This window comes from Piliocolobus tephrosceles, chromosome 14 (assembly GCF_002776525.5).
Source record: "Piliocolobus tephrosceles isolate RC106 chromosome 14, ASM277652v3, whole genome shotgun sequence".
In the NCBI taxonomy this organism is placed as follows: domain Eukaryota; kingdom Metazoa; phylum Chordata; class Mammalia; order Primates; family Cercopithecidae; genus Piliocolobus; species Piliocolobus tephrosceles.
In genome coordinates this window covers 82,988,298-83,013,163 of record NC_045447.1, presented here as the reverse complement: position 1 = coordinate 83,013,163, position 24,866 = coordinate 82,988,298, and the positions used below count along the sequence as shown (strand labels likewise).

Sequence of the window (24,866 nt, the reverse complement as noted above, 5' to 3'; positions counted from 1 at the left end):
AGAAAGAAAGAAAGAAAGAAAGAAAGAAAGAAAGAAAGAAAGAAAGAAAGAAAAAGCAAGCCAGCCATTTACAGATCAGCAATCAGAACAGCACTGAATTTCTCAGTGGTAATTAGAAACTAGAAGACAATGGAGCCAAGCCTTCACCATGTTGAAAAAAAAAAACCCAAAAGATTTGCAATCTAGAATTCTATACCAGTGAATCTATCAATCAAATGTTAGGGTTAGAATACAGACTTAGACATGCAAAATCTCAAATATTTAGCCTGCAATGAATATTTTTCATACTGGAGGATGCTGTAGATTCTTCGGAAAGTGTTCTACCAAAATGAGGGAGTAAACCAAGAAAGAGGAAGAAGCAAAGAGGAAGATGTAGGAGACGACAAACAAGGGAACTGATACAGACAAGAGGTGACTAGAATCCCCAGAATGATGGAGAAGAGAGGCCCCAAGGTAACATTTGTACATCAGGTCCTAGAGGCAACCAGTTCAGTCCAGGCTGGTCAGAAGTGACTGGCAGAACCTTCTGCAAGACAATAAAATGAACAGAACCTCATGCACTTAATTTGCTTGAGAAGCAATGAAGACACTGGTGGAAAGCTTAGGGTTCCATTAAGGAAAAATACACAGAAAACTAAGCAAACCAAAGAACAAGGCAGTTATTTATTACAAGAAAAACAAAAAGTCACACAGGAAAGGAAACTCAAACATAGTATATGACACTATTCACACAACCATAATAAAATACTCAGTATCGATCAGACTACAGTCAAGATGTAACTACACAGGGAAACTGGAATTTCCTGTTGTAGGAGGAGGGGGTGGGAACAGTACACATACGTGGTATATGTGGGGTGGAGAAAAGACAGCTAAATCTTCGTCTTCTATAGTGGACAGTTATTAGCTAATGCCTATACCCAACAGATCAAGCAATAACAATATAAGCATGTAATTTAGAAAAACTGAATTAATTGCCAATGGAATCAGCTCAAAGAGTTGAAGGTGATTGCACATGGAGACAGTAAACCGGAGGGAGAGGAGGACTATGACTTGCTCTTTTTCTTAACACATGTCACATGACTATTTGTTAAACTCTGGGCATAGAATTCTGATACAAAAATAATTTACAAATTTTAAAATCAATCAATACATTTTTTAAATAAAACGGCTGGATGACATGATGGCCAAAGGTCCCTCTTATCTCCAAAGTTCTGTGATTCTTTCAGGATGAGTCTTGCTACTTAGGTTGGAAAGGCAGGAGGGTGGACAGGGAAAAGGCAAAGGTTTGACTGGTTTCCCAAACGAGCTTTGACCTGGCCTTGGAATACCTGTCCTCTCTCCTGTCACAACTCAGTGACCACACAGAAAGCAGCAGGTGAGGGTGGTTGGAATTAGGAGAACACCAACCCAGATGCACTTGTATACAAATAAAAGACAAAAAATCCTCTCCCGGACAAAGTGCTTAGTCAGAACCATTCTTCCAGTGTGATGAGAAGCAATGAAAGAAAAGACAGAGAAACTCTACCATTTTTTCCCCATGTAGCCTTCAGGATGAAATTTGCATTTCAGCAAAATCCTTCATTTTGAAAACAAGTCTGGTCATTTTTAAGTTATTTTGTGACCGTCCATGCACTAATTTATAATAGGGCTGTCCGGAAAAATAATGAGCTCCTTTACATCATTACACATTTCACCTTCATTACTTTATCCTTGAAAATAGGTGATTCAATGATTCCATTTTAGATTAGTATTATTGTGAATGGAGAGTTTTACATTGTCTCCTAGTTCCCCCGTTACAATTACCTAATTCTCCTGCACCCATAACTATCATGAGCTAAATGCAAAGGCAGGTTGTGGTAGAGGCATCTGGTCTGTCTGTGGGAGGCTGGGCCAGCTTGGTGCTGTGAAGTGAATGAGTCCTCAGCAGCAGGTTTATGTTAGTGGACTTCCCCAGTGAAATTCCTTCCCCCAAAAATCAACAAGTCATTTAAATTACAGGAGATAAAGCTGACTACTGTGGTGATGACTCCACAGATAACAGAAGGATTAAACAAAGGATGTCGGGACCAACTTTCTACTTGCCTTAGAAGAAACTGTTTGTTACTCTTCCTGTGTATTTGAAGTATATCAGAGGAACAAAAATGAATCTTGGGATTCTTGCAGAGCCCCCAACTGGAGGACCTCTGGGTGGAGGAAACATGGCCAGAACTGGTAACACGAACCTGGAAGTTCACCTGTTACAGATCCCAGGCCCACACAGGGAACACTACTTTGTATACAACACAAGAGCTAGGCTCAGAAGGCAAATGGGAATACAGGGGCTGGGCCAAAGGGAAACGTCTCAAAGAGAAGGCAAATGGGAATACAGGGGCTGGGCCAAAGGGAAAGGTCTCGAAGAGAGCCCATGGCAGGGAAGGCAGCTGAATGGGTGCGGACAAGCTCCTGGGAAGGGTGCTGCCCTGTGTGAGGCTGCTGGCCAGGGGCTCTCTAGGGTGAGACAAAATTTGCATAAGGCCGGCTTCACCCAAGAGTGCAACTGTCACGTGGACAAATCAAACAGCAGAGTGAAATGGTCAGGGTGGAGAGGGACTCTTAGGGCTCAGAAGGACCAAGCTGACCTTTAAGCAAAGAGTGGGAGTCAGTGGAGGCCAAGGAATCTGAAAATTACCCTGCTTGACTACAGAACCCAGGATCTCTGTAGACTCAGGGAGGTCACGAACAGCCGCTGGGCAGAAATGTATGTTGGCTTCAGGTCAGAGGAACCACACTGCGGAGCAGGTTTGGGGCTGGCTGAAGCATTTCCCAGAGGTGTTGCTAACCTAAAATATCTTCGTTAAATGAAGTTTAGCCTAAAGCTGCCTCCTTACATATCTAAGTTTGGACTAAAGGTTTTTCTGTACATCGATAACTACAACAAGCAGAGGTGTAAACCAACCATAGTTTACATTTGTGCCAACCACTGAGTCTCGCCCAATCAAATGTAGCCAACTGTTTGAACCATGTTCCAATAAGGTAAATGCCAAGCTCTGACCAGCCAGTAGTTTCCGTGCCTTACTTTGGTTTTCTGCACGCCACTTTCCTTTTGCCGTCCATAAATCTTCTTCCACCACGTGTCGGCACTGGAGTCTCTGAATCTGCTGTATGATTCTGGGGGCTGCCCGATTCACATATTGTTCACTGCTCAAGTAAACACCTTTACATTTAATTCAGCTGAACTTTTTCTTTTAATGCCTTTAAGGTAAAAAGTCACTTTTGCTTAGGGCCTGTCCAGGCATGTCTGAGGTATGAGAAAGGAACTGAGGTCCTGTTCTCCTTACTAGAATCTGAAAACGTATCCACTTTGCTATGGTTTTATATTTCTGGCATTACATGTTATGTCCTCTTAATTTCTTCAAAGAGTCCAGCTGTGTCTCAGCTGAACCACAGACAGATGCTGTTTCACTACTCAGAAAGAATAGAGAGGGGAGAAGAGTTTATTTCCAAAGAACATTTCTCTTGTATACCGGTGTGGGTAAGAATTTTTTAAGGAGCTTGCCAAAATGCAGATTTCAGGGCCCCATTTCTAGATGTAGGGACTCTGATGTAGGAGCTAGTCACACTGAGAAACATTTCTCTAGAAGCTCCATGAAGGAGGGCAGAGAATTGAAGAGTGTCTGCAGAGATACATCCACTACCAGCAAACCATTCTTCCAGAGACATAGCACTAGTGTTTTAAGTCAAGGGAAATAAAGATGTGGTGTTTTAGTTCCAGAATTAAGAGGCAGAGAGTGGATTTTAAAAAGTCATTTTTTTGGTCAGTTAAAATATTCAAAAATTGGCCAAGTTTTCCCACTTTTTTTTTGGCAGTAGGATTTATCCATAAACTAAATCCACTAAAAAATCTTAGTAACACACAAAAAGCACCTAGAAATATCATCACACACGAATTCCTCAAAAAATGTGAATGTTCTTTGAATTAATGCTGAATCCTAAATTATTCTTCATATAATGTCAGATATCTGAAAAATTCACTTCAATTTCCTGCCCTGGCAGAAATATATGAGGGATCATTTGAAAAGCTAATCACTTCAGAAGTAATTCTATAATTTGTCAAAAAGGAAAAAAGACATCTGGCAAAATCCAGGTGCAGACTAATATGATGTAAATCCATGTTTTTTCTTCTACTTTTTTTTTTCTGGGGGTGGGGAGGAAAAACTAAACTAACAGGCATATTATAAAGCTTCTGCAGGTTCCTGTTTTTTTTTTTTTTTTGTTTGTTTGTTTTGAGGCAAGGTCTTGTTCTGTTGCCCAGGCTGGAGTGCAGTGGCATGATCATAGCTCACTGCAGCCTGGAACTCCTGGATTCAAGCAATCCTCCCATCTTAGCCTCCCAAGTAGCTGGCACTACAGGCATGTGCCACCATGCTCAGCTGTGGCTTTTTTTAAATTGTTGTTTTGGTAGAAATGAGGTCTTGCTAAGCTGCCCAGGTTGGTCTCAAACTCCTGGGCTCAAGTGATCTTCCTGCCTCACCTCCCAAAGTGCTGGGATTAGAGGCGTGAGCCATCTCTCTCAGTCAGGTTCCAATTTTTTCAGCATGTGCCTCAGCCACAACTAAAGAAAGATGTGACACCACTCAGGTTCACTGGTAATGCCGGCAAGCCTATAATGGCTTTAATTTTTTAAATGGAATATTCTTCTTCCAAGAGACTGAATAAGGAAGGTTTTTGCTTCTCCTCTAGATATGTGGCATCATTTGCTTGATGACTTCGTTTCTTGACACTTGGGAAAAGGTGACTAAATCTTTCTCTTTACTAAGAATGAATGAGTGGGATCACATTTTCCCCTCAATCTGTATGTTTGCTCCAGACTAAGATTCAGATAAGGTGGGGTGAGGGGTGGTGGGTTCACAAATGATATATTGGTAATAATGTAGAAGTGTTTTGTAAGGGCATGGATGATGGCTATCTGCTCCCAAACTGTGTCAGTTGCCTTATCAGAGGCAGTCTCACCTGGGTTCCTCAAGCTTACAAGCCTCTTTGAGGAATTCTCAAGCTAAAAATCTATCCCATGTGTCTGGAATTAGCTAAGACATTTCTATGAGTATTTACAACCAGCACAGTACCCAGGAATGTGTTATTGATTATCAGACAGACTTGTTGGTAAATACTGGAGTCTCTAATTGCACAGATCATTAAAAAATTTATGGCTACTTTACATAGTACTATTACATTGGCATGACAATAAATTGGTTCCATGATTACTTCTATAAAAGTCTAAATTGATTTCTGTTCTTGCACTCACACTCTAACTTTGCAAAGCTTTGACCTTTTCTTCTCTCTCTTTTAAAAAAGCTCCTGTGTCTGTCTAGCTTTTGCTCCATGTGCTGTGGTTGTTTTTATCCTATCTCAACTCTACTTTGCAATGCTGGGGCCCAGAGCTGGCAAACGGTATCCCATAGGCTCCTTGACCAGGTGCTGTCAGTCAAGGCACTGCAGGACTTGGATGAGAAGGTGGCAAGAGGACAGAAGCTGCTGGCTTTCTGCTCTCATTTATCTTTCTTCCATTTCGGGGCAGTGTTTCTGGAGGTGGCTATGTTCTTGCCCTATCCCAGCTCTTCAGGTAGCATCCTCCGCCACCATCCCTTCTCTAAGGTGGCAGCAGGTATCATGGCAGAGCTGATGGTGGGAGCTGCCTCCTGCAGTTATTTACCTGAGTTTCTGCAATTTCCCCCTTCAGTCTTCCAGCCTCCCCACATTCTGTCACCAATTTGCTTTGAAATTCCAAGTGTGTTTTCCGTTTCCTGAAAGGACTCTAACAAAGTACTCCGTGATGGCTTTTTGCCAAAAACATCATGCCCCTTACAGTCAGACTTATGAGGAAGCTGCAAGGTGTTAGTGCCTCAAATCCCTTGGTTATTTTATTTCAACAAATGCTTTATGAGGCTTACTATGTGCCAGAAGGTATAAATGCTTTCTAATTGTTATTTCATTTAATCCTTATAACAACTCTTTGGGGGCAGTAGTATAGTAATTCACACTTTACAAATGAGGAAACTGAGGCACATGACGAGCAAGTAACTTGCCCAATGTTAGATCACGAGAAGTGGCAGTTTGAGAGCTAATGTCCTAAATGATGATTTAGCAAGATGCATGAGCATCTTTACCCACCACCATCTGAGGTAGTGGGGGTAGGAGGGTCTGTGTGCAAGGCAGGAGTAATCAGATTAAGAAACAAAAAAGAACAAAGAGTCTGGAGAGGTCATCTTCAGTGTTTAGCATCAACAAGTGTATCATCCTATGAGTGGTTGTGCAGCCCTAGACTGGTGTCTAGGTATGGCAGGTGGTTGTGAAGTTCACAGCAGATAACACAATTGTGCTGTCTTTCCCTTGAGATTAGGGTTAGGGGATTGGAATCACTAGGAAGTTTTTGCAACTAACTGTTCTCCCTTCATTTTGTAAATATTAAAGGTTCCTGCTGACCTTGCTATATCAACAGAAGATATAGGATTTTCTACACCCAGCAGGAACATATCTAATAAAAGTCTTCTCTCAAAATTACATAGTGATTTGGAGTCCACCTGGAGAGTTGGAAATAACAACTTGAGGAAATAGCTATTTTAGGTTTCTTATAAATTTAAATTAATGTTAAATTTTTAAAGTGTTTGAACATTCTGTCTCTAACATCTTTGAAGATGAAAATCCTCCCTCAAAATCCCATGGAAAAAGAAAAGGCAAAAAGATGAAGAGAACTTGTAAGGATGTCACCAAAATTTCCATGAAAAGCATCATCTAAAACTTATCATCTGAAACTGGGTATTCTATATCAGTGCTGTAGCTGGAAGTCATGCCTCCACTTCTTAGCCATGTGGCCTTGAGAAAGTTACCTAATGTTGCTAAGCATCAATTTCCTCATGTGTAAGATGGAGACCATAAATATAATAACTTTACAGAATTGCTGTGAGAATTAAATCACTTGACATGTACAAAGGGCTTAACATGGCCCTTAATAAGTTTCAATAATTAGTTGCTGCTACTGTATCAGATTATTACTGGTGGTCTGAAGCAGGATTAATATTATGATAGAAAAGCTGCCCTCGCAATGCTGTTTTTAATAAGCAAAATTCACCAATAACTGGTAGAACAAATACTATAGGTGTACACTAACAGAAGCCCATTGGCTGGGTACAGTGGCTCACACCTATAATCCCAGCACTTTGAGAGGCTGAGGGGGTGGATCACTTGAGGTCAGGAGTTTGAGACCAGCCTGGCCAACACAGTGAAACCTTGCCTCTACTAAAAATACAATAATTAGCCAGGCATGGTGGTGGGTGCCTGTAATCCCAGCTACTCAGGAGGCTGTGGCAGGGGAATCGCTTGTACCCTAGAGGCGGAGGTTGCAGTGAGCCGAGGCCACAGAGCGAGACTCTCTCAAAAAAACCCCAAAAACCAAAACCCAAAAACCAAAAACATAAACCCACCACTTTGCCTGCTAGAAATATTTTAGCTATTAAGCAGCAAAAAAAAAAAGTCTCAAACACAGGACCAGAACTCATGTTAGGAAAAAAAACCAACCAACCAGCCAACCTAATAAGTATTTGGAGGCCGTGATGCAGGAGTGGTACAGTGGAAAAGACAAGAGGCTTAGACCCTAGAGACCTGTGTTCAACTGAAGTCCTGCTAACATGCTCAGATATGTCACACAAGGTTTCTGCATTTCCCTTTTCTGATATTTTAGACAAATCTAAAGGAAGATCTCTAACCTTTGGGATGGCTCTACTTGCATGTCTGTAAACCTCAGTGGTAAGCAATTTGTGGGGAAGGGCTTTTGGTTAGAGTGTTTCCGCTCCTGTTCTAGGTCTACAACACTGTAATGGCAGGAAGAAGAGGGCACAAGACTGTTCGATCTGCTGGGCTAGCCTCTGAGATCTAGAATGTTGGACTCATCATTTAGGGAGCCTTTACCAATTTGCCCTCTATGTGCAAATGACCAGTGGCTTTTTCTCTGACATTTTTGCCCTTCTCGCAATACTGCAAATGCCTGCAGGGTGAGCCCAAGTGTTAGAAATAGCCACTAACCAAACCTGAGACTGGATAGAGTGGTGACACTGGTAAGATATCTTTGATGGGGAAAGCATAGATGCACTGGAATGAAGTGTGACTTTCAATTCCTTATGCAAAACCAGAGCTTTGGCTTTGCTACCAACTATGCAGGAAATCATGAAAATATTCGTATGTGTAACCTATTTCTACAATATTAAATGAAATTGTTCTTAACTTTGAGGTAAAACACACTTGCCTCTATATTTCTTAGTACTCAATTTATACCTCTTTCAAAAGAACAGACTTCTTACTAGTAAAGAAAAATGCAAGTATCAAAAATTCAGAACTTAAATCTCACTAGTTGACTGGGAAGCAATGCCCATGACAGTTTCTCTTTATTCCTATGATCTGCATGCTCTAACACAAGACTGCACAGTCCAACTTGGAAATGTGTACTCCCAATCAGTAGGTTAGATACATACTTTTAAGATGATACTATTTTTTTTCTTTCCTTCCTAGCGAATTTGTGGAGTACATTAAAAAAAGAATGGGTTACTATTAAGAGTTTTTGAAGTTACAAAGAATAAACCTTTAAAAAAAAGGAATAATTCTAAGAGACAGCAATTTCCCACTGCAGTATATAATTTAGGTGTGGAGGCATCCAGGCACTAATCAATACCTTGCCAACTTAAGGATTCTAAAAAGACTGACAGAATGACAACTGCTAGTTGAAGTATTTGCAGCTTATTTTAGCATAGATATGTATAACATAACGTCAAAATTGGAAAACAGACCACTTTGCCTGAACAGAAAAATGATTCATAAAGAGCAAAATCTGACGTGTAAATTAGAACATCAATATTCAACATTTTTTTTTCTTTTCTCTTTTTTCTTTTCAATGCATTTTCTTTCCAGGCTCTCTGGATTAGGTTTTGAAACTCAGTTGGCCAGATGAGATTTAGAATAGTGTCTATTTATTGCCTAAAGAAACACCATGTAGGACTAGGTGGGCTCTAAAGGAAAAAATGATAGAAACAAAAATATGAAAAACAATTTTTTTTTTTTTGGTTTGCTGGTGAAGTTTGCCAGTTGAATAATGAGGGTTGGGCACAGTGGGTCAGGGAAATAGGGATATTGACGCCCGGGAGTTCTCAAACTGTTGTCTTCAGGGTTTTTTTTTTTTTTTTTTTTTAGCACCTTTATGCCTCTTTTCCTTAAGATTTCCCTAAGTACGTGATTAAGACCCGAGGCCTTTCTATCACCTTCTTGTGTACATCAAGGCTAAAAGCAGACATACCTACAGGAGCAGGTAGGTGACAGCACAGATGAATGAGGCAGAGGGTGGTGACCTAGGGGGTGCAAGGTTTTCCCCTCCAGCTGATAAATGCCAGGAGGAAACAGAGCCAAAATTATATGGTGACCAAGATCCTGATTTTGCAAAAGGATCTGGGTATTTTAGCGAAGTTGTCTGGTTTTTAAGGGGTGGCTCATTGAAAAAACATTCTAGGCTCACTGAAATGCTTTTGTCTGGGCTGTATCTCATTGGCAGGCACCAGCTTGACTGTGGTTCCTGCTATAGTGCTGCTGGTGGCCCAGTTTGGTGGTGTGTTCCAGGATGAATTTCCTGGTGCCAGCCTGGAGCCCATGCCCACTGCCTTTCCACAGACTTTGTAGGCACCCAATTATCTAGATTAAATTCCTTTCTGGTTAAGATGAAGTAGTTTCTTGTTCTTGCAGGTGAACCTTGATTGATAGTGATATATAAGATATCAAATTGCAATTTGGAGATACAGTGCCAAAGATTAAAACAATGCACTTGTTTTAAATAAATATTTAAAAGAAAGGAAAAATATCATAGGTAACTCATTTTTTATTTTCCCCCTCCAAATCTATGTGCTAGTCAGTATCGGCATAAATAAAAGTATCGAGAATGACAGCACAGTTCTGGGAGCATGTGGAGGTGGAGCATGCAGAGGTAGCTTCCAGGATGGCCAGGAACGATTGGGAGTCAGGAGGAGGCCCTGCCAGGCCCCGGGAAAACCTTATGAATACCGGTCAAGAGACTGGATACTTACCTACCACCACCACCACCACCACTGCTACCAAAACACAAAACAAAACAAAACCCTTTTATTGTTGGCGAAAATCTCAGTAAATGATTTAAGAGCACATCTGATTATATGCCCCAATAATTACCATGACAGCAAACTGTAAGAAATCACCATGGCTTCACATGAGAATTGTTTTTCACCTTGCTAAGAACTTCCTGCAACTTTCCAGCTATCTTTTGGGCTGCTATTTATATTTGAGAGCAAAAGAACTTTATATAGACCCACGTGTTCAGCTGCACCAAACAGACAGGAAAGGCTGTTGCTTGACTAATTTACATACCAGATTTAAACATTTGACATTAATATTAAGTATTACACATTAAGTCATTTTAAATTTCTCCAATCGAAGGAAACTGACCAAATCAATAACTTTGTATAGTTTAGATGAGTTAAATAATTTTTAATAGGGCCTTGTTGACCCTTAGAGCAGAACAATGCAAACTCAGGCCCAGCTAAGATTTGTGGCTCACCTTGCTACCCACTTGTTCCACTTTTCTTGCCTAGACTGGCCGCCTAACCTGCTGCCTACCTATTCTTGTATCTAGCTGAGAGAGGAGGAAACAGCAACAAAAAAGAATTACTATAGCAGGTCCGACTAGCAAACTTTAACTTGCCAAAACACTAAGCTAGACTCTATGGATATCCATATATTAAAAATAAAACTACTTTATTGACTCCTCTTCCTGGAAATCAACCAAACTGCTATCCTGGATTTGGAAAATAACTTAAAGTATAAGAAATTCTTCACCTGCATAAATCTGATCTTGATTCTTGAGAGCTAGGTTTCAACAAGAACTTGTCTAACATTTAGCAAATAATTATTATTTTACTTATTTTTTTAATTTTTTATTTTTATAACATTTTATAGAACTCATAAAATGGTGCTTATATAAAAATTCACACAAAGTTGCTAGAGAGCATACAATTTCCAAAAATCTTATAGGTTACATGAGATATTTTGATACAGGCATGCAATGAATAATAATCATATCAGGGCAAATGGGGTATCCTGACTTCTGCTTCTGATGTTGTGTCTCCTTCTCTGACTCTGACCCTTCTTCTTCTGTCTTCCCCTTACAAGAACCCTGTGCTTATACTGGGCCTATCTGGATAATTCAGGATACTCCTCCCATTTCAGGATCTTTAATTTAATCCCATTTGCAAAGTCCCTTTTGTCATATAAGGTAACATATTCACAGGTTACGGAATTAGGATGTGGACAGCTCTGGGGGGGGGCCGGCATTATTCTGTTTACCATAGTCACTAAGATCACACATACCAAAAGAGAATATTACAATATCTTTGCAGCTACCTGTGTAATATTAACTAAGGGTACTCACTCTGAAGAAACCCATTCCTAAAAAATTTACTAAAATAAAAATGATGAAAGATTTGTCTTCTTCCATTGAGCCAAGTATATAATTTCTACTTGACATAATGATCAACTGTAAAGAAAGATCACGAGGGTTTTCCCTCCAATGTTCTTTTGCCACAGTAAAAATCAAGCATGTTCTCTCTCTGACTTACGAGGCAGATGACAGGCACATGCTAGTTGTTAGAGACGTGTTCTCATTCAGAGACACTGGTTCAGTCCTGATGTTGACTTGGTAACAGCCTGATGGGTTATCTGACTGCACTAAGTATTACCTGTTTGAATAGAGTGTAGGCCTGCCGTGTGGATAGTGCTCATTGACGTATAAGGAAGAAGATGAAATTGTGGTCGCCAAGGAAGCAGCTTCAAACAGCGATGGAGTGCTAGGCACCAGGTCTGGCCTGTGTCGGGATCCTAGGGCTGGGAACGGAAGCAACACACACATTCATGAATCTCAAGAATAAATGCAGCTTTAGTATCTATAATAAGAGAAATGAGTCAAAAGCATTCATTTTACCTATGAGGCTGCAAATTCAATTATGAATTAACTGCACTTTTTTTCTGATTTATGGCAGAAATATAAAATAGTTTCTTGCAAACAGGTTAAACAGAAAGGAAATTGCATTAATTTACAAAATGGCTCATGGAAATGACATTATGAATGTTCTTTTAAAAACCTAATAAAGTGATTTACTATTTCAAAAAGATGGCATAAAAAAACTCATAGGAGTTTAAGCTGATAATTTGACAGAGATTAAAAGGATGACTGGCAAGTGTATAAACAGACAGTGAACCTTTCTGCCCTCCCTGTGATACGCACATATCTATGATTCTCAGGTTGGATCTAAGAACCCAGGCTTTTCAAGAGCCGGGAAACAAATACTTCAACAGACTAACAGTCAGCTCTATCTTAACCCCACCTGAGCCCATAAATACTTTTAAACATTATCCAGGACTCTTCTTGACATATTTTAATAGCAAAGCTGCCTTTTTAAAAATGAGAAAACACTTATTTTTTCTGTAAAACTTAGGGGCCCATGAAATCACTTGTGCAAGAGCCCACCCTTGTGAGGAAGGAGGAATGTTCAAGGCTGAGCAGTAACCCCCGCCCACCTCTCTGGAGTCTACGTGGACTCTTTCCATCACGCCCCCAGACTGACCTAAAATAGATGCTAATAAATACAATTACAACTTTAAGGTGTTCCTGGTATTCCTTTATGGGCACACCAAATTGAAAATTAGAGATTTTTAGTGTGTAAATATAAACCAACCCTAATAGGGATTCTCATGTTGAGTGTGAGGTTTTGGATTTTGGATGTGAAGGGTATAGATGGTGGGGTAGGAAGCAACATGGAGGGGAAGCCAGGTAAGCACAGGAAAGGCTGGACTCTGGTCTGGGAAATCAGACGACACTCTGGGATGGTGGAGCTCCGCCTCCAATTCAAGTCAAAATAGAAAACTGCAGCGATAGATAAAACATATAAAACCACGAATAACCGAAGTGCTCAACCTTCAAAAATTAGAAAGGCTTCAACTTTAATGTGACACCTGGCTTGCAATCTTCAATATTCTTGATCCCAACTTCTCATTAAATGGAAAGCAAAACATGAAAACTCTCCATAACACTGAAAACTCAGTGTCAAAAATAACCTGATACCAGATTCCAATGAATTGCCACTCCTTATAAGGCAGATGGAGCTGGTCTTCAACCTAGGTTTTGGGCATACCAGCTTTACTTCACAAAGTAGACATGACCTGAGTGGCAGAGCAAAATACATCTGTACAGTGACTCAGTCCCAGGTCACACATCATCAGGAAGGTGACTCCTCAACCCATAAGGAGCAGCTCTTTGAGGGAGAGAAGTGTTTCTTCATGCTCCCGTATCCCGTTTTTTTCTAAAGCCAGTGTGGTAGGCAGAACTCTAAGATGACCCCTAATGACCCACACTCCTGTAAATTCTCCCTTTGTTGTGGGGCCTGCAAACATGGCGAGCTGTTATTCCTGTGGCTATGTGATATGACCTAGCAAAAGGGATTTTGCAGATGTAACTCAGGCTACCCTGAGTTGGCTAACACTGAGTTAGGCAAAGGGAAGATTATCCTGGGGAGCTTCACCTAATCGTATGAGCCCTTTAAATCTGGGTCTAGAGGTCAGGGACAAGAAGTCAGAGAGAAAAAGTGTTAGGGCTTACTTGCAGGACATTCTGTGTTTGAAGATAGAGGGGCAGCCTGGTAGGGAATGTGGATGGCCCCCAGGGCAAAACACGGCTCTTTGTTGTCAGACAGCAAAGAAGCAGGGATCTCCGCCCAACAGCTAAAAGGAGCTGAATTCTGCCGACAACATGAATAAGCTTGGAAGAGGTTTCGTCTTCTTCACTTCCTGATAAGAACTCAGCCCAGCTCAAAACAACCAGCTAGCATCATAATGACAGGATCAAATTCACATATAAAAATATTAACCTTAACTATAAATGGGCTAAATGCCCCAATTAAAAGACAGAGGCTGGCAAATTGGATAGAGTCAAGACCTATCAGTGTGCTGTATTCAGGAGAACCATCTCACGTGCAAAGACTCACATAGGCTCAAAATAAAGAAATGGAGGAATATTTACCAAGCAAATGGAAAGCAAAAAAAGGAGGAGTTGCAATCCTAAAATCTGATAAAACAGACTTTAAACCAACAAAGATCAAAAGAGACAAAGAAGGGCATTACATAATGGGAAAGGGATCAATGCAGCAAGAAGAGCTAACTATCCTAAATATATATGCACCCAATACAGGAGCACCCAGGTTCATAAAGCAAGTTCTGAGAGACTTACAAAGAGACTTAGGCTCCCACACAATAATAGCAGGAGACTTTAGCACACCACTGTCAATACTAGACAGATCAATGAGACAAAAAATTAACAAGGATATTCAGGACTTGAACTCAGCTCTGGACCAAGTGGACCTAATAGACATCTACAGAACTCTCCACCCCAAGTCAACAGAATATGCATTCTTCTCAGCACCTCACTGCACTTATTCTAAAATTGATCATAGAATTGGAAGTAAAACACTCCTCAGCAAATGCAAAAGACTGGAAATCATAACAGTCTCTCAGACCACAGTGCAATCAAATTAGAACTCAGGATTAAGAAACTAATTCAAAACTGCACAACTACATGGAAACTAACAATCTGCTCCTGAATGACTACTGGGTAAATAACGAAATGAAGGCAGAAATAAAGATGTTCTTTGAAATCATGAGAATGAAGACATAACATACCAGAATCTCTGGGACACATGTAAAGTAGTGTGTAGAGGGAAATTTATAGCACTAAATGCCCACAAGAGACAGCAGGAAAGATATAAAATTGACACCCTAATATCACAATTAAAAGAACTAGAGAAGCAAGAGCAAACAAATTCAAAAGCTAGCAGAAGACAAGAAATAACTAAGATCAGGGCAGAACTGAAGGAGATAGATACACGAAAAACGCTTCAAGGCCGGGCGCTGTGGCTCAAGCCTGTAATCCCAGCACTTTGGGAGGTGGAGACGGGCAGATCACAAGGTCAGGAGATCGAGACCATCCTGGCTAACATGGTGAAACCCCGTCTCTACTAAAAAAATACAAAAAAAAACTAGCCGGGCGAGGTGGTGGGCGCCTGTAGTCCCAGCTACTCGGGAGGCTGAGGCAGGAGAATGGTGTAAACCCGGGAGGCGGAGCTTGTAGTGAGCTGAGATCCGGCCACTGCACTCCAGCCCGGGCGACAGAGCAAGACTCCGTCTCAAAAAAAAAAAAAAAAAAAAAAAAAAAAAAAAAACGCTTCAAAAAAATCAATGCATCCAGAAGCTGGTTTTTTGATAAGGTCAACAAAATAGACCTCTAGCCAGACTAATAAAGAAGAAAAGAGAGAAGAATCAAATAGATGCAATAAAAAATGATATAGGGGATATCACAACTGATCCCACAGAAATACAAACTACTATCAGAGAATACCATGAACACTTCTAAGTGAATAAACTAGAAAACCTAGAAGGAATGGATAAATTCCTGGAAACGTACATCCTCCCAAGTCTAAACCAGGAAGAAGTCGAATCCCTGCATAAAACAACAACAAGTTCTGAAATCGAGGCAGAAATTAATAAGCTACCAACCAGAAAAAGTCCAGGACCAGATAGATTCACAGCTGAATTCTACCAAAGGTACAAAGAGGAGCTGGTACCATTCCTTCTGAAACTATTCCAAACAACAGAAAAAGAGAGAATCCTCCCTAACTCATTTTATGAGGCCAGCATCATCCTGATACCAAAATCTGGCAGAGACACAACAAAAAAAGAAAATTTCAGGCCAATATCTCTGATGAACATCAATGCGAAAATCCTCAATGAAATACTGGCAAACCGAATCCAGCAGCACATCAAAAAGCTTATCCATCACGATCAAGTCAGCTTCATCCCTGGGATGTAAGTCTGGTTCAACATATGCAAATCAATAAATGTAATCCATCACATAAACAGAACCTAAGACAAAAACCACATGATTATCTCAATAGATGCAGAAAAGGCCTTTGACAAAATTCAACACCCCTTCATGCTAAAAACTCTCAGTAAAGTAGGGACCAATGGAACGTATCTCAAAATAATAAGAGCTATTTATGACAAACCAACAGCCAATATCATACTGAATAGGCAAACACTGGAAGCACTCCTTTTGAAAACCAGCACAAGACAAGGATGCCTTCTCTCACCACTCCTATTCAACATAGTATTGGAAGTTCTGGCTAGGGCAATCAGGCAAGAGAAAGAAATAAAGTGTATTCAAATAGGAAGAGAGGAAATCAAATTGTCTCTGTTTGCAGACGACATGATTTTATGTTTAGAAAACCCCATCATCTCAGCCCCAAATCTCCTTAAGCTGATAAGCAACTTAAGCATAGTGTCAGGATACAAAATCAATGTGCAAAAATCACAAGCATTCTTATACACCAATAACAGACAAACAGAAAGCCAAATCATGAGTGAACTGTCATTCACAATTGCTACAAACAGAATAAAATACCTAGGGATCCAACTTATAAGGGATGTGAAGGACCTCTTCAAGGAGAACGACAAACCACTGCCCAAGGAAATAAGAGAGGACACAAACAAATGGAAAAACATTCCATGCTCATGGATAGGAAGAATTAATATCGTGAAAATGGCCATAGTGCCCAAAGTAATTTATAGATTCAATGCTATGCCCATCAAGCTACCACTGACTTTCTTCACAAAAGTGGAAAAAACTACTTTAAACTTCATATGGAACCAAAAAAGAGCCCACATAGCCAAGAAAATCCTGGGCAAAAAGAACAAAGCTGGAGGCGTCACACTACCTGACTTCAAACTATACTACAAGGTTACCGTAACCAAAACAGCATGGTACTGGTACCAAAACAGATATATAGACCAATGGAACAGAACAGAGGCCTCAGAAACAGCACTACACATCTACAGCCATCTGATCTTTGACAAACCTGACACAAGCAAAGGGGAAAAGATTCCCTGTTTAATAAATGGTGTTGGGAAAACTGGCTAGCCATATGCAGAAAACTGATACTGGACCCCTTCCTTACACCTTATACAAAAATTAACTCAAGATGGATTGATCAAAGACTTAAACGTAAGACCTAGGACCATAAAAAACCTAGAAGAAAACCTGGGCAATACCATTCAGGACATAGGCATGGGCAAAGACTTCATGATTAAACACCAAAAGCAATGGCAACAAAAGCCAAAATTGACAAATGGAATCTATTTAAACTAAAGAGCTTCTGCACAGCAAAAGACACGATTATCAGAGTGAACAGGCGACCTACAATATGGGAGAAAAATTTTGCAATCTATCCATTTGGCAAAGAGCTAGTATCTTTGAATTACAAAGAATCTACGAAGAACTTAAACAAATTTACAAGAAAAAAACAACCCCATCAAAAAGTGGGCAAAGAATATGAACAGACACTTCCCAAAAGAAGACATTTACGCAGCCAACAGACATATGAAAAAATGCTCATCATCACTGGTCATTAGAGAAATGCAAATCAAAACCACAATGAGATACCATCTCATACCAGTTGGAATGGCGATCATTAAAAAGTCAGGAAACAACAGATGCTGGAGAGGATGTGGAGAAATAGGGATGCTTTTACACTGTTGGTGGGAGTGTCAACTAGTTCAACCATTGTGGAAGTATGGCGATTCCTCAAGGATCTAGTACTAGAAATACCATTTGGCCCAGCAATCCTATTACTGGGTATATACCGAAAGGATTATAAATCATTCTACTATAAAGACACATGCATACATATGTTTATTGCACCACTATTCACAATAGCAAAGACTTGGAACCAATCCAATGTCCATCAATAATAGACTGGATAAAGAAAATGTGGCACATATACACCATGGAATACTACACAGCCATAAAAAAGGATGAGTTCATATCCTTTGCAGGGACATGGATGAAGCTGGAAACCATCATTCTGAGCAAACTATCTCAAGAACAGAAAACCAAACACTGCATGTTCTCACTCATAAGTGGGAGTTGAACAATAAGAACACATGGACATAGGGAGGGGAACATCACACACCTGGGCCTGTCAGGGGGTAGGGGGCTAGGGAAGGGATAACATTAAGAGTAATACCTAATGTAGGTGACGGGTTGGTGGGTGCAGCAAACCACCACGGCACGTGTATACCTATGTAACAAAACTGCACGTTCTACACATGTATCTCAGAACTTAAAGTATAATAACAAAAAAATAAAAAATAAAAAGCTTATTTCTGAGAGAAAGAAAAAACAAAATAACTCAGCCCTGCTGACACCTTCATTTCAGCTTTTAAGACCCTGAGCAGAGAACCTGTGTGAGTTGTACCCAGTCTTCTGACTTACAGAACCATGGGCTACTAACTGGATATTATTTTAAGCCGCTAAGTTTGCGGTAATTTGTTACATGGCAATAGAAAATATAACCCGAACAGACTGAGAATGGCAGAAAACAAACTGTTAAAAACTAGAGGGAAATTTGGTGATGACTTGGTGCAAGGGGAAGTTCCCCAAGTACAGAGCATTATTTAGAGACTAAACATTGTGCATGAAGAGGATTATAAAGATAAACTCATTTTATAACATTATGTTACGTTTTCAAAGAACATGCTCAATAGGTTTTTCTTTGACCTTCAGAGACCTTTGAAGGTGTTTTGTCTCTCAATGTGAAGCAATGAGTCAAATACTTCATTTGAAAAAAATACAATATATGTCCTACTTCCCATGTTTCCAGCCTTTCTAGATGCTGTGTAGTATATTTATTAGACATTTACTTTTTTTTTTTTTTCCAAATTAACAACCGGATCCATCGCTTTAACTTTAGAGGTCACATTGAGCATACTATTTGAAAGCTTAACTAACATAATTTTAAAATACATTTATCCTATTTCCCAGACTACAGACACCTGCAGTTTTGCATGTGCTATCAGAAAATCAGGTAGTCTGGTGGGGGGGAGATGCCAGTGCTGGGGAGCTTAGGAGAAAAGGGTGAATGTCTACCAGGAATTGGAGACATCAGTTCAGAGAGGATCAAGGGCACCTCTGTAACTCTCTTGCCGAAATCACTAACTCCAGGTAAAAGTTGGTTTATGGGAAGATGAGAAAGAAAGAAACCAAACATAGCACGTATGGATAAGTGCTGCTGAGGAAGGAATAGAAATAACACCACATCCTAAAGACTCTGAGGAAAAGAAAACCCCTAGAGGAGGTCTTAACTCCGGTAGAAAGTAACAGACATTGTCAGGAAATGCTGAGATTCTCCAAAGAATATACCGATAGAAAAATCTAAAATGTCATTCTCCCATATTTGATTAGAAGGGAAAAAACAAATGATTAACTTGGCAGATAGAGAAAAGTATTTGATAAAATTCAGTACTCATTCCTGGTTAAAAAAAAAAAAAAAATTTCAGCAAAGTAGGAATAAAAAAAGGAACTTCCTTGGCTTGATTATGGGTATCAAATACAGCAAACTTCTTTTTCAATAGTGAAACATTAGAAGAATTCCCTTTAAAATCAGGACAAGGCAAGGCTGTCTACAATCACCGTTTCTATTCATCATTGTACCAGAAGTCCTAGCCAGCAAGTAAGAAATAAAAAAAGACAGCCGGGCATGGTGGCTCAAGCCTGTAATCCCAGCACTTTGGGAGGCCGAGATGGGCAGATCACGAGGTCAGGTAATCGAGACCATCCTGGCGAACACGGTGAAACCCCGTCTCTACTAAAAAATATAAAAAACTAGCTGGGCGAGGTGGTGGGCGCCTGTAGTTCCAGCTACTCGGGAGGCTGAGGCAGGAGAATGGCGTAAACCCAGGAGGCGGAGCTTGCAGTGAGCTGAGATCTGGCCACTGCACCCCAGCCTGGGCGACAGAGCGAGACTCCATCTCAAAAAAAAAAAAAAAAAAAAGGAAAAAAAGACAAAAAGGAGGTGAAGTCTATGCAATAGCAACAAATGGCCAGAAAACTCAATTCTTAACAAAGGTACTATTTTTAAAAATTCAGAAAAAAATCTATATTAATATCTCTGCATTTATCCAAGAAATAAATCTAACAAAAGGTACATGTACAAGTCACACGAGAAAAATATTATAAAACTTTATTTAAATTCATTAAAGTACTCACTTTGGCAGCACATATACTAATATTGGAACGATACAGAGAAGATTAGCATGGCCCCTGTGCAAGGATGACATGCAAATTCGTGAAACGTTCCATATTTTTCCTTTCTGCCTCTTTTCTTTCCTTCTCTTGGTACCTGCTCATGGTTATGAAGCTTTCAAAGTAAAGAACATGTAGTACCTCCCGAGTATTACCAGTGGGTACCCAAAAAAAAAATCATTAAAGAAGACCTAAATGAAGAGACAACTTGTTGTTACATTGCATGTATGTGTGTGCACGTGTACCTGTGCATGTGTGTATGCGTACATGCACAGAATAAGGTAAAAGCAACAAAATGTTAGTATTTGTTACCATCACGTAGTGAAAGTAGACATTTTTCTTTTTGAATTAGTATTGTCTAATTTTTATCATAAACCATAAATTGTATTTTTTATGTGGTAGTTAAAACTTGTATGAACTGCATCTTACTGTAGCTATCCTATTTATTTATTTATTTATTTATTTATTTATTTATTTGAGACAGAGTCTCGCTCTGTCTCCCAGGCTGGAGTGCAGTGGTGCAATCTCAGTTCACTGCAGCCTTCGCCTCCCAGGTTCAAGTGATTCTCATGCCTCAGTTTCCTGAGTAGTTAGAATTACAGGCGCCCACTACCATGCCTGGCTAATTTTTTTGTATTTTTAGTAGAGACAGGGTTTCGCCATGTTGGCCAGGCTGGTTTTGCACTCCTGACCTCAAGTGATCTGCCTGACTCGGCCTCCCAAAGTGCTGGGATTACAGGCATGAGCCACTACGCCCAGCCACTGTAGCTATCCTTTAAAAACTTAATTAAAAGATTTTATTTCTTAGAACAGGTATTTTGAAATTTTTCTTCTGCAAATTTACTTGTATAAATAAATCACAAGAACTTTTGTCTTTTTAAAAAAGTTACACATCTTTACCTTCTTCATCAAGGCTGCTAAAACTTTGTCCTTCAGTCAGCAAATCTCGCTTCTCATCCTTCCATTCCTGGCTAATTGAGGACACAATCTCCTGTGAAGTTGCCTTTAAGGCGGCGATGGAATTGCACCGTTTCTTAGAAGGTGAGGCCTTCAAAGCTAGACAGAAAGGAAAAGGACAAATACAGATATTTATTGTAAAATCACATTATTATTTTATTTAAAAGTTAATATTTTATTATTTATTAACATTTTAGTTATTATTTGAGTAAAAGACAAGAGGCTTATTTTATACATATGGAAAGGGAGATGAAACAATTTCATCTCATGAATACGACAAATTGGCTATTTGTCCAAAATGACTTGACTTATATCAGAATATCCTAGAGCAAATTAAGAGTTAAAATTTCTCTTGGCCGGGAGCAGTGGCTCACGCCTGTAATCCCAGCACTTTGGGAGGCCGAGGTGGGCGGATCACGAGGTCAGGAGATAGAGACCATCAGGGCTAACACGGTGAAACCCAGTCTCTACTAACAATACAAAAAAGAATTAGCCGGGCATGGTGACGGGTGCCTGTAGTCCCAGCTACTCGGGAGGCTGAGGCAGGAGAATGACGTGAACCCGGGAGGCAGAGCTTGTAGTGAGCTGAGATTGCGCCACTGCACTCCAGCCTGGAAGACAGAGCGAGACCCTGTCTCAAAAAAAAAAAAAAAAAATTCTCTCCAGATTTTGAAATAAAATCTTACTTGAGGTAAAATTCAAATGTTTTACTGCTCAAGAATCATTTCCCCCCCTCCAAACAATGTTTTTCTAGTGCAGGAAGGAGGATGGGTGAGTTGATAAGCACAGATGGTAAAGTATAGAGAATTCTCACGACCCTGGTTTTATTAACTTGGGACTGGGGATTTCTAAACATGCCAATGTTTAATCTTATACTCATGTTGCCCAATTTAGCCAAGTTACTTCTGGTTGTTTTTTTCTTTCTGTGACTTTCCACTGACATTTCCTACCCTTTAGGTCTTTTCTAGGTCGTGGTTTTATGTCAAACGTATAATTCACTTCCAATCTTTGTCTAAACAGCAGTCTACAACTTCAGAAGTGTGTTGGGAACCTGAACTAATGAAAATGTACTTCACCATCAATCATGCTTGCTGAAGCCTGGGACTTTACAGAGGACACGTCCATGGAAGTTGCTTAAGTGGCAGCTGGGCCATCCTTATTTACATTCACTCTCTGCTGCAGTAATTCTTCTTGGCTTAATATTGCTAGAGAATTTCCTTGGAGGGAGGGAGAGAGGGAAGTTGAGGCCTGTTTATGCTTTCCCCTGAATACGTTTTTGGCAGTGTTTCTCTTCCTTTAGAGGTTTGCATAAAGGGGTAGTCTGATAGTAAACATATTAGAGTAATTCTGTTGAGCCTTGGGAATCTCGAAGCTTAGATGACACAGCTCATCTGGGGCCTTCCCAGAGGCTGCTTGCAAGAACTTAACTGGAGAAGGACTTTGGGACACACAAATGAGGGAAGAATGGAGGGCAATCTCTCCACTTAAAGAGAAGGGAAGGTTTATTTGTCCCTCGAGCAGTCTTAGAATCATAATAATATCATCATCCTAATAAATAACATTTGTGGAGGGCTTTAGAGTCTGGAAGCCAACATTCACACTGCATATCTCAAATCATCCACATGTATGAGGAAGAGGAAGGCCTTTTCTTAGGTCCAGAAACTGAGAATAGAAAGATTGTGGCTTGCCCAAGGTCACAGAACTAGCAAGCATGAACCTCAGGTGTCTTTCTTTTCTTCTTAAGTTGCTTTCTAGGTGGTTCATTTTCTAGCTCTTTAGTATTCTGTTTTCTGGTTAAACTGAGGGGGAAAAAAGATAAACCTTGAATTTGTTTTTCTTTGAGGGGAAGAAATTTTTGAATGTTTAAAAAATAAGTCATGTTTACCTTAATTCTCCACTCTCTCAAATAGTGGTCACAGTTGTTTTACAAGAAGCTATTATTATCACACTGGCCTCTGCCTTAACATTCTATCTGCTAACTTTTATTTATTTTATTTTACTTTATTTTTCTTTAAGTTCTGGGGTACATGTGCTGAATGTGCAGGTTTGTTACATAGGTATACATGTGCCATGGTGGCTTGCTGCCCTCATCAACCTATCATCTCTGCTAACTTTTATAGACCTTTAATAAACTCCTGTCTTTCAATATAGTATTTTAAAACAACCTCTTTTTTTTTTTTTTTTTTTTTTGAGACAGAGTTTCGCTCTTGTTGCCCAGACTGGAGTGCAATGGCGCAATCTTGGCTCACCGCAACCTCCACCTCCCAGGTTCAAACGATTCTCCTGCCTCAGCCTCCCGAGTAGCTGGGATTACAGGCATGCACCATCACGCCCGGCTAATTTTGTATTTTTAGTAGAGACGGGGTTTCTCCATGTTGGTCAGGCTGGTCTCGAACTCCCGACCTCAGGTGATCTGCCTGCCTTGGCCTCCCAAAGTGCTAGGATTACATGCATGAGCCACTGTGCCTGGCTGTATTTTAAAACTTCTAAATCAGAGAATCTCAGATGTGAGTTGGAAACCACTAGGGAGTCTCGGAGACCCTTTCAGAAAATCTGTGATGTTAAAATTATTTTCATCATCATGATAAGACATTATTTGCCTTTTTCACTTTCATTCTCTCACATGTGTAGAGTTTTCTAAATGTTACATGACCTGTGATGTCACCACATATTGAATTCAGAAGCAGATGTGTGACTCCAACTTATCTTCTATTAAGCCAGACATTAAGTATTAAAAAAAAAAAAAGGTAAAACAATTCCACTTTTCTCACTAAATTATTTGTAGAAAATATAATTTTTTTGTAATTATTTATGTTAAAAATTGACTGATGTTAACACGCAATTTTTTTCTTAACTGGTAAGAATTAATAAGTATTTAAAATTTTTCTCAATTTTAATTTCTAATATGTGAAATATAGGCTATCACCCACATAAAAGCTCTTTGGTATCCTCATAATTTTTAAGGGTGTAAGGTGGCCCTGAGACCAAAAGGTTTGAAAACTGCTTTTCTACATCATAGTTCTTAGGTCAATGTTATTTCTCTAAACGAAGAAACAGCTATGATCAAAAGGTTTTTGGCAGTACCAAGGAAATGCGATCAGGGTGAGAGCCGTGTAATGAGGAAAAGATACTCAGGAGACCTATACTCATGGCATTTCATGGAGTGAGGGCCAAAAGCCTGGAAAAAGAAGTAACTCTTTGTTCTTTATCAGCATCACATATAATGAAGAGCAGAGAAGACCGGAAAACAAACCTCTGCCAAGACCACATAGCACCACAACAAAGAGTTCACTTTTGTCTCAAGTGGTGAGTTTCTTCCTTAAAGGAATGATCTCATTCAGCAGATAAGAGCTTGGATTTTGCAGAAATTCAATTCTCAGGATCTCTTTTGATTGGGTAACCTTGAGAGCTGGTTTAGGTGGCTGGTTGCTACCTTTTGTGTGACAGAAACGCCTGAATTTGTCTTTGGCTCAACCATGGCTGGCAGTAAGTATCCTGTGCCCATTTCCAGCCTTGCATTCTGCCACTCGACTACCTCTATGTTCACTTTTCAGCTCACCCTTCTGCCATATTGGAACCTACCATATTCATTCTGCCCTTAGGCCTTTGCACATGCTGTTCTTTCTCCTTGAGATGCCCTTCCTGTCTTTCTTCTTAATGAACTCTGGGTTACATTTTCAGGATT

General features: G+C 39.9%; 1 protein-coding gene and 1 non-coding gene across 5 annotated transcripts in view; one reads left to right on the top strand and one right to left on the bottom strand.

Moving 5' to 3' along the window:
- Positions 1-24,866, bottom strand: part of PIP5K1B (phosphatidylinositol-4-phosphate 5-kinase type 1 beta) — a 306,667-nt gene that overhangs the window by 54,981 nt on the left and 226,820 nt on the right. For all 4 annotated transcript variants that reach the window (XM_023213233.3, XM_023213232.3, XM_023213234.3 and 1 more), the window contains 2 exons: positions 21,125-21,280; positions 11,778-11,922 (listed from right to left, as the gene is read on the bottom strand). In XM_023213233.3, coding sequence (XP_023069001.1) covers positions 11,778-11,922; positions 21,125-21,280 — 301 coding nt within the window. The remainder of the gene's footprint in view (positions 1-11,777; positions 11,923-21,124; positions 21,281-24,866) is intronic.
- LOC111543443 lies at positions 20,181-20,287 on the top strand. The gene has a single exon (XR_002731864.1). It is a non-coding gene; the product is annotated as a U6 spliceosomal RNA (small nuclear RNA).